The 10,415-nt window shown below is 43.5% G+C and overlaps 2 protein-coding genes and 1 long non-coding RNA gene across 4 annotated transcripts; 2 read left to right on the top strand and 1 right to left on the bottom strand.

Moving 5' to 3' along the window:
- LOC103976238 (UDP-glycosyltransferase 73C6-like) lies at positions 1-1,487 on the top strand. The gene has a single exon (XM_065139336.1). It carries the CDS (start codon positions 1-3, stop codon positions 1,447-1,449), a length of 1,449 nt encoding a protein of 482 aa, XP_064995408.1. The 3' UTR covers positions 1,450-1,487.
- Positions 1,488-1,821: 334 nt separating this feature from the next.
- On the top strand, positions 1,822-8,686 carry LOC135630977 (UDP-glycosyltransferase 73C6-like). Of its 2 annotated transcripts, none has more exons than XM_065138321.1 (7): positions 1,822-2,105; positions 3,007-3,165; positions 3,254-3,306; positions 3,399-3,479; positions 3,583-3,697; positions 5,657-6,918; positions 6,997-8,686. In XM_065138321.1, exon 7 carries the CDS (start codon positions 7,080-7,082, stop codon positions 8,562-8,564), a length of 1,485 nt encoding a protein of 494 aa, XP_064994393.1. In that variant the 5' UTR covers positions 1,822-2,105; positions 3,007-3,165; positions 3,254-3,306; positions 3,399-3,479; positions 3,583-3,697; positions 5,657-6,918; positions 6,997-7,079; the 3' UTR covers positions 8,565-8,686. The 2 variants fall into 2 exon arrangements, with proteins under 2 accessions (XP_064994393.1, XP_064994392.1); XM_065138320.1 differs by having other exon boundaries at positions 5,644-6,918.
- A 922-nt stretch (positions 8,687-9,608) lies between these two features.
- LOC135632095 (uncharacterized) lies at positions 9,609-10,349 on the bottom strand. The gene is made up of 2 exons (XR_010494610.1): positions 9,944-10,349; positions 9,609-9,866 (listed from the first exon to the last, which is right to left on the bottom strand). It is a non-coding gene; the product is annotated as an uncharacterized LOC135632095 (long non-coding RNA).
- Between the last annotated feature and the right edge of the window lie 66 nt (positions 10,350-10,415).

Here is a 10,415-nt window from a genome sequence, read left to right as displayed (position 1 = left end):
ATGAGCTACGGCAACCGTAAAGCTCACTTCGTCTTGGTTCCGTTCGTTGCCCAAGGCCACATGATCCCCATGATCGACCTGGCTCGTCTTCTCATGCTCCAAGGGGTGGCCGTCAGCGTCGTGACCACACCGGGCAACATCGCCCGGTGCAAGGCCACAGTCGATCGTGCAAACGCAGCCGGCCTGCCGATTCGATTTATCGAGCTCCGGTTCCCCTGTGCCGAAGTTGGGTTGTCGGAGGGCTGCGAGTGCTTCGACCTCGTCCCGTCACCGGAGCTCTTCAAAAACTTCCACCAAGGGTTGAGCATGCTGCGAGAACCATTGTTGCTCTGCCTCCGTCAGCAGTGCCCGAAGCCTAGCTGCATCATCTCCGACGCATTCACCCCGTGGACAAGGGAGATCGCTCGCGAGCTGCGCGTGCCTCGGTTTGTATACCACTCGCCCTCCTGTTTCTTCCTCTTGTGCACTCGTAACGTGAGAAAGCATAAGTCCGGAGCCGATGCATTCAAACGCTTCCTCGTGCCCGACTTGCCTCACGAGGTGGAGGTGGTGAGAGCCCAATCTATGGGTTTCTTCGACCACCCAGGATATGAGAAGCTTCGCGACGAGGTGGCGGAGGCTGAATCCACGGCCGATGGGTTGGTGATGAACAGCTTTCGCGAACTGGAGGCCGCCTTCATCGATAGCTACCAGAAGGCGCTCGAGACGAAGGTTTGGGCTATAGGACCAGTCTGCCTCTCCAACAAGGAGACCGGCGACAAGGTCACAAGAGGGAACAAGATGAACGTGGACGAGAACTACATTAGGAACTGGCTCGACGCCAAGGAGACGGCGTCCGTCATCTACGTTAACTTCGGAAGCATCGCGAGCCACAGCGCTTCCCATCTGATCGAGATAGGACTCGGCCTGGAGGCGTCGAAGAGGCCATTCGTCTGGGTGATCAGGGAGAAAGAGATGAGGCCGGAGGTGGCCAGATTTCTGTCCGAGGGGTTCGAAGAGAGAACGAAGGGCCTGATACTGAGGGGGTGGGCGCCGCAGGTGCTGATCCTGTCACACCCCTCCGTGGGAGGATTCATGACGCACTGCGGGTGGAACTCGACGCTGGAGGCGGTGTCGGTGGGAGTGCCGATGATAACATGGCCGCACTTCTTCGATCAGTTCCTCAACGAGAGGCTAGTGGTCGAAGTTCTACGGATCGGGGTGGCGCTCAAGGCCAACACGTCCATCGCTTATATGACCGATGATGCGGAAGGTCTGATCACCCGGGAGGATGTGGAGAAGGCGGTCACGGAGCTGCTGGAAGGAGCGGAAGCAGAAGAGAGGAGGAAGAGGGCCAAGGAGCTGGCGGAGAAGGCCAAGGAGTCAATGGAAGGGGGTTCGTCGTGCGAAGACCTGAGGCTCATAATCCGACATGCTCTGGAGCTTGCAGACGAGGCTTCCGACGCATAGGAGCCCTCGTTAACTACAGTAAACCAGAAATTATGTGATGCTTTATCCGAGTTGTAATGTTCTCACTTGTCTACTACATTTTACTTGTAATAACTTATCTCAGTTTCAGTTTAGTGTTATTAAAAACTCTATTAGACTATCTAAAACTCAATCTTATTAACACTATAAGATAACTAAGAGATTAGAAAGTCCAAAGGACTTTCTTAGTGATTAGCCAACCCTGCAAGGAGATAACTAAGAGATTAGAAAAAAGTAATTAGCCCTTTTACATTGATATACATACATTAGTGATTAATACGAGAATAAACGTCTTAAGAGGGCTGTATATATATATACCCACGCATTGCTCTCATTAGTTGGGTTGGTTTTTTGGTTTAGTTCCTGTCTCGCCGCCCCTCATCGAGGAAAGTACTCGAGGGCACAAGTGGAAGCGACTTCTTGAAGGTGGAGCGGTTCCTCGAAGACCGCGCCGACCCTTTTCCTTCTCCCTACCAACGACATCGTAGCCCATTCTCCGCCTCGATGGATTCAAGGGGAGAGGAGGCCGGCGTGAATCCGGCTGTCGGGAGACGCGCGGACATCCACGAACTCTTCTGCCATTACAACTCCCTCGGCTCCTGTGCACTCTCCTGGGCCTCCTCCTCCCCTTACCCCAGGTGACGGACAATGCTCTTCTCTCTCTCTCTCTCTCTCTCTCCCCGGGCGCGCCTATAAGATAAACAAGAGAAGATCGTCTAAGATAATATGAACATTCTTAAAGGAGATTTACAATTAGTTGGTCGATTACTGATGTGAAGGAGAGGGAGGGGGAGATCTAAAGACTTCATTAGAAATAATAAAAAGAGATTAGAGTCCTTTTAGTTTAACCAGAGACATTTTATTGTACAAAGCTTGATGGCAAGAAAAGATCTATATACCCGACCCCAAATAATTGGGATATCACAGCTAAGTTTGCTTGTAAATATTTTTATTTCCTCATATGTAATAAATAATTCTGGTGCATCGTTGTCAGGAAGATGGTTGAGTTTCATCGTGTGCTATGGGTACATATATAGCTTTGTCATGAACGTTCTATCCTCTAATAATTATTTTTAGACTAGATGGTATCCTGCTTGATCTCTTATTAGTTTTCTTGCCAGTGAAAAGAGATAAGTGGACACATGCCAAAGCTTTATTAGAAACAATAAAAAGAGATCTGACTGCTTGTAGCTTCACTGATGATATTGCCATAAACAAGGCTCAACGATCGTACAAGATTTATGGCACAAACCATAAATAGAAGGGACATTATGGGTTATCGCTGTTGTTGTTGTATGGTGTCCTGCTCGAGTTGGCCTTAAAAGTTTGCTTAACTGTATATAATAAAATGCTCATGGAATGATCAGTGTGCCTTCAATTAAAGTTGTAACATCTTTAGACTATGAAAGGAAGTCACAGACCATATGCCGGCGAATTCCAGTTTATAGATTTTGTAGTACATGAATTACTTGAAATATTTATTTCTGGTTCATAAATTACAAGATCAATGACCCAAGCATCTGTTCTTTCTTAATGCAGCTATGCTGCCGACTGTCAATATTATGATGGTGGTGGTTGTGAGATACACCTGTCTGAGCTGTTGTTGAAGACCCACACTGCTTCTGATCTTAAAAACGTTTTACTAGATGAGATGATTCATGCTTTCCTCTGGATTGAGTATACCAACAAGGATCACAGGTAATATATTTAATCGTTTATGATGCAACTGCTGCTTTTACTGCTTTTATCATATCATATGCCTGAATTGCATACTTCGATTGAGCAGTGACCATGGTCCAAGTTTCCAGGATATGATGAATTCAATAAACACCAACTCAGGTATAGCTCCTCAGGTTTGTGATCAGTATGGTTTAGTAATATAATAGTATCTAGTGGTCTTGGACATCAGTTAATTTCTTTACCTACTACAGAGACTGACATGGCGATACAACATCACGATCGATCATGAGTTTCAGAAGGACCATAATGATGACAGAGTTCGCCAGTGGATTGTAAAACTAATTCTCTTCACTTTTCATTGCAACAAACTTACTTGAAATTTTATTTATATATGATTTACTGAAATTGGATGGCTGCTATCATTTCCTCCTGCAGTGTGAACTGTGTGGTAAGGTAATCTTGTCAACCACAAATAGAGGACGTTCAGAGGATGCATTGAAAATGTGGGCCCTGATGGATTTTGTGACAACCCATTATGTCACTGGCATAGGTACTGCCATAGTTATGGGTTTCTATACTACGTTTTTTAAAACATTGATGATGTATATTTTTTGACTTAGCTAGCTGCTTTTCCAATGATGACAAGTGGCAGATTAGATGCTGAAGCAGAAATTTAAAGATTGATGTTTAACCTTCTACAGGATCTATAGGTCAAATGTTATTAATTTATAGACTGATTTTTCACTCCCATATTTTTTATTTCTGTTTTCAGATTGGATTTTTGGTTTTAATGTTTTCAATGTGACCAGGAAAAGATTTCTATAAACATATGTGCCAGTGTTAAATCCTCACATTTTTTAGCGATGTTTTCTTCGAACACCTGTAGTCAAGTATGATACTGATTGTTTGAAGCATACATGCATGCAATTGACTTAAAAAGAGAGATATTAATGATATTTTTAGGCATATAGTAGGGAAACTATCATTTATTTTAGTAAAGAAAAATTATAAAGGTATTGAATATCTTAATACAATTTAATAGAAGTCAGTTTGAGTTTAGAATTAATGAGATAGAACAAATGGAATATTTTGGCACAATCTGAATAAAATCCTGTAGTCGATTTCAGTAATATATTCAACACTGTTGTATGTGCTTATTATCAAAATTTTCACCATTTGGATGAAGGGTAGGTAGGAGGGTTGCATTACGCAGCCAACAGCCAACATAAACTTTGTTAGATCTTAGGACCTGATAAAACTTTATTGGAAATGACAAGAAGAAACTTGTACACTTTCAACTTGGCATTGCTATAAAATATTTTATTAAATTCCAAGCCTGGGTCAATTCTGATAAGCTTGCTTTATACTTTAGAGTATTTTCCAGGGTACACGGCTAAACTAGGAATCTTCAAAGAAACCATATAACTAGTTGTGTGTAGACATGCACTGTCCTGACCCAATACTCGATTAGGCCAAAAATGTTCAATTTACATATCTCACTTGTTCGTTGTGTATCAATGATATTTTCTCTTCATTTTCCAATTTTGGACATTGCTGGAACATACCTGATGTGTACCCCATGCAGATTCAATATGTATCATTGCCTATTAAATGTCAATTATGGTCATAGCTGCATTTTTGCAATACCCAAGATTTTGGCATTGGTGAAAGCATCAAAGACTGAGTGGATATTAAATAAATGCAATCAATCCCTAGTCCATTTCTTACTAGCTGAATATGAGATATTTCATAGGATTGGAAGTCTCAAATGCAAAGGGATAATTAGACAAGGGTTAGACATTAGGATCTCTATCTAATGTAGATAATGGAAACTTTTTGGTAGATATATGGTACCTTTTTAGCTTTTGTTTATACTGTTGGTGTCGAATTAGCTAACCCATGAATCTATGGGATACTTCCAAATCTATGAAGTTCTGACAAAATGATACCTCTGACCACTTGTGCATCTGTTTTCTTGTGCTATTTGTTGACTTGATGATATTGAAGTAATTGGTTTGGTTTATATGTGTGTGTGTATATATATATACATATATATTAGAATAATCTAAATTATGAATTTTAGAAATAATCTACATTTTCAGCAAATTGTGATATATATATATATATTTTTTTATAAAATTTCTAGAAACATATCTTTTGGTGAAAGGAGAGGGAAATTCAGAAGTAATCAGCGACATGTGCCTTTCCTTAAAGCCACAATTATGACATGGCTAGAATTACTTATGATGTCTTAATGATTGTAGTTTTAGGCAAAAAGTTGAATATAAAAGCAGGATCAGGAATCTGTGATTGGCTACCTCATGTTTGCAGTTAACTGTCAGGGGCTCTGTTACCGGCTTAATATATCTTCAAATTTTGTAGTCAACGGATTGATACCTTATAGAAACACAAAGTGACAATAATACCTTTTGCTAGGTTGCTCTTATATAGATACTGATACTTCTTATTACATCAGCAACTTTATTTTCTTGACAGTTAGTTACTTCAGGTTTCTGCCATAACAAGCAGTGCAGTGGTAGAAAAGTAACCCAGAAAAGCAGTGCACTGTGGCAGCAGGAGGTCGGAAATGAACAAAAAAGCATGCTTCCGAGAAGCATGTTTCTACTCACTCAAAAAGAATAAAGGTGGCAAGATGTGACAACAAATGCACAGTCGTAATTGAATGGTTGAGCTTATTCGAAGAAGATGAGGAAGCTGAAGATGACTCAAAACTTCTGGTAAATAAAAGGTCAGAGAGGAGGAAAAAGCCAAAACTTCTGACTGGTATTATTATGGATCGACATGCACAAACTGAGGCTATCTATCATGCCACCACCTCTCAGATGGGTTGTAGCAGAGATGATAGAGATAAACATGCTATAGATGAGCAAGAGAGACATCTGGTTTCGATCAATGATCATCAAACAGGGAACCTTGTAATACATACTAAAGACTCGCATACCATCAAAGCTGCATCTAGAGATGATCGGTTGCCTTCCCAACCGGCTGATGATGATAACATGAACCCAGAACGTACTGCAACTGGGTGTATGGATGTTAAGATGTGTCAGACTTGTGTGAATGTGTTCTTCCTTCAAAACGGCAGGTTATTGTGGATACCTCGGATAATGGAAAGGCTCTTCTTTCTTAATTCACTCTCCTGGTACATGCTTTACCACAAAGAGGATGAAGGGGCATTTTTTGATTGGCCAATCTAATTATCAAGGCAGCCAATCTTGGGCAAACCTTTTCCATAGGTTTTTGTCATATACATGTATTTCCTTAGTATTCTGGGAGTTCCTGATGGCGCAAATTGGAATTTGTGGTATGTCCTTCGTCCCTCCCTTCTCATATCTCAACTTTTATTCTCAGGATGATTAACTAGTTAGATCAGTGTCAACTGTGTGAAATTATCTCCTTCCATCTGTAGGTCTTAGAACTATAGGTAATTTGCTTGTCATAATGTGCTTTGAACATTTGAACAAAGCATCCCTTGCAGCATTCTTACGCCAAAACCACACAAATGTTTTCCTTGTTCAATGTGCTTTGACTCGTTCCATTATTGTACCAAGTTCTGCTGCAAAATTCTATATCTTCAGTGTCTCCAAATTGAGATTTGTAGCAATTGCGGAGTTGTTTGTTTCGAGCCCTGTGGTGTCCAGTGTGTGGACACATCGCATCGGACATCGTTTTCGTCATTGATGAGCGCAGAAATTTCGGATGCATTGTGTTGATGTTGTTGACTTCCTCAGGAAAAGACAAACAATGCTTGTAAGCATATCATAAATACCTTGCAATTTGGTTTTATTTTGGTCAAATTCCACTGCAATCTCACCTCTTCTTATCCAGTGTGCGAGTTCCAAGCTCAGCGCAGCGACTGCCACAAGCGGTGTCTTTACGTCTCGCTGCTCGGAATACCCAACCAACCGGCGATGAGCTACGGCACCCGGAAACCCCACTTCGTCTTGGTTCCTCTCTTTGCCCAAGGCCACATGATCCCCATGATCGACCTGGCTCGTCTTCTCGCGCTCCGCGGGATGGTCGTCAGCGTCGTGACCACCCCCCGCAACACCGCCCGGTTCAAGGCCATGATCGATCGTGCAAACGCGGCCGGCCTGCTGATTCGATTTGCGGAGCTTCGGTTCCCCTGTGCCGAAGTTGGGTTGTCGGAGGGCTGCGAGAACGTCGACCTCCTCCCGTCAGAGGAGCTCGCCAGAAACTTCTTTGCGGGGTTGAACATGCTGCGAGAGCCTTTGTTGGTCTACCTCCGTCAGCAGTGGCCGAAGCCAAGCTGCATCATCTCCGACTCATGCACCCCGTGGACGAGGGAGGTCGCTCGAGAGCTGCGCGTACCTCGATTGGTATTCCACGGGCCCTCCTGCTTCTTCCTCTTGTGCACTCATAACGTGAGCAAGCACAAGTCCGGTGGCAATTTAGCCGATGCATTCGAGCCCTTCCTCGTGCCCGGCTTTCCTCACAAGCTGGAGGTGGTGAGAGCCCAATCTTTGAAGTTCTTCGACTATCCAGGATGGGAGAAGCTTCGCGACGAGGCGGCGGAGGCTGAAGCCAGCGCCGATGGGTTGGTGATAAACAGCTTCCGCGAACTGGAGGCCGCCTACATCGATAGCTACCAGAAGGCGCTCGAGAAGAAGGTTTGGGCAGTAGGACCGGTCTGCCTCTCCAACAACGAGACCGGTGACGAGGTTGCGAGAGGGAACAATACGAACGTCGACGAGAACCAGATTAGGAACTGGCTGGACGCCAAGGAGACGGGGTCCGTCATCTACGTTAGCTTCGGAAGCATCGCGAGCCACAGCTCTTCTCATCTGATCGAGATAGGACTCGGCCTGGAGGCGTCGAAGAGGCCATTCATCTGGGTGATCAAGGAGAAAGAGATGTCGCCGGAGGTGGCGAGCTGGCTATCGGAGGGGTTCGAAGAGAGAACGAGCTGGAGGGGCCTGATTCTGAAGGGGTGGGCGCCGCAGATGCTGATCCTGTCACACCCCTCCGTGGGAGGATTCATGACGCACTGCGGTTGGAACTCGACGCTGGAGGCGGTGTCGGTCGGAGTGCCGATGATAACATGGCCGCACTTCGCCGACCAGTTCCTCAACGAGAAGCTGGTAGTGGAAGTTTTGCGGATCGGCGTGGCGCTCAAGATCAACATGTCCATTCCTCGTATTACCGGTGATTCCGAAGGTCTGATCACTCGGGAGGAAGTGGAGAAGGCGGTCTCGGAGCTGCTGGATGGAGGAGCGGAAGGAGAAGAGAGGAGGAAGAGGGCCAAGGAGCTGGGGGAGAAGGCGAAGAAGGCAATGGAAGGAGGCCAGTCGTGCGAAGATTTGACGCTCATGATCCGACATGTTCTGGAGGTGGCAGAGGAGGGGAGGGTTCCGGTGCACAGGAGCTCAAGTTAGTTATCTTATCGAAACTCAAGTGAGGGATGACGTTCGAGTGCAGACATTGGACTCCAGGACTTGATTTTTATAAACTTTTTTTATTTAAAAATTAAAATAAATGGGTGCTTATTACTCTTTGAGATTTGAACTTGATTACACACAACTTAGATACACCTCGTTACTCTATTTGGATACTATGCACCAAGGTCCGCAATATCGTACCATACCGAAGTTTTGATCTGGGCTCGGTACCGATACGGTACGGTATATCGCTCGGTACACCCAGGTGTACCGAGCGATATATTCAGGCGTGCCGAGTACTGTAGCACTATATTAGTGCTACAGTAGTGCTACAGTACCGGACCGGTAACAGACGATCCGCGTACCGGAAGCCTGTCGGACCGATACATACCGCCCGTACCGAGCAGTACGGACCGATACTGTAGATCATACTCTGCACAGCTATGTACAATCTTACCGACAACACCTACCCCCCTAATTAAGGGATCTAAAACTCAAATTTTATCAACACCACCAGTTAAGGGGTACGGGCGGTACGGACCGGTACTGCAGACCATGCTCTGCACAGCTATGTACAATCTTACCGACAACACCTACCCCCCTAATTAAGGGATCTAAAACTCAAATCTTATCAACACCACCGGTTAAGGGATACTTTGTTCTCGACCTCTTTCCTATACATCCCTTGATGCACCAACAAATCTTTATGTTGTGAGCATTTTGGCAGTAGAGAGCCATAATATCGTCATATTTTGAATCTCAGGAGAACATAACATGCAACTCTCCTTGCTAATAACCCTTCTTTGACACCACCATAAAACGTTTCACCATCTCAAACCTACCCGTTAGCTCCATCAAATCATGAAAATATAAAATCTTGAGCATTTGATAATCTAATGTGGTGGATACTCAAATTTGATGCTTAGCTAATAAAAAATGAGGAAATGTTCTACAATACATTTACACATGATTGATCTAACTATATAAATTCATCAAATCTGGAGAAAACATATTTCACCTATTTGAAAAATACTCCACAAGTATAAAATTCTCACACTAGAATATCAAACAATTATACATACAAACATCCCCCAGACATTAGAAGATAAATTATTTGCCTCGACATCAAAATGGTGAGAGGAGAAATCTGAGTTGGTGTGACAATGGAAAAAAGATTGTAATTTGAATAGGGTAAAGTAATCATACATGTACCTCCCAAAAAAACATGCGCTCCTACAAACATGCTCACTAATCCATCAAGCGCACAACAAAAGATTGTGCATAAGCATCACACAGCACCTGCACACAGCATATTAGTGGTTCAGACAAACCTATAAAAGCAAATCACTCACATGAATGTACTGACAAATACGAACCGGCACACGTGTCCACAGAGAATAACCATGATAGGCCACAACGATCATAATCTCGACTAGTTACAAAGTTGTGAGTGGAAGGACATGAGATCCATTCCCAAGTGTTATCTAAGGATCAGTCCTCACACCCTTGCTCTTAAGTACTTGTACATGTACAAACAGCTCCTTCCCTCTTCAAGTAACAGGCAAATTATCCATGTTTCACCAGTAAAAAAGGCTATGCGAAACATAGACCATTATCTAAGCTAGTTGCACAGGGCATATTACCAGTCAAGGGGAATATTTAGCAATGTCCCCTTTTTGCATGGTTGTTTCAAACCAAGGCCATTCCCATGGGTAAAGCCATCTCATGGAGAATGAACCACAAAAATGACTTATTACTCCAAACATATATATATATATATATATATATATATATATATATATATATATATATATATATATATATATATATATATATATATATATATAT

This window comes from Musa acuminata, chromosome BXJ3-2, assembly GCF_036884655.1.
Source record: "Musa acuminata AAA Group cultivar baxijiao chromosome BXJ3-2, Cavendish_Baxijiao_AAA, whole genome shotgun sequence".
Lineage (NCBI taxonomy): Eukaryota > Viridiplantae > Streptophyta > Magnoliopsida > Zingiberales > Musaceae > Musa > Musa acuminata.
The sequence above is the reverse complement of the archived record's forward strand: the minus strand, read 5'-3'. Positions and strand labels throughout refer to the sequence as shown.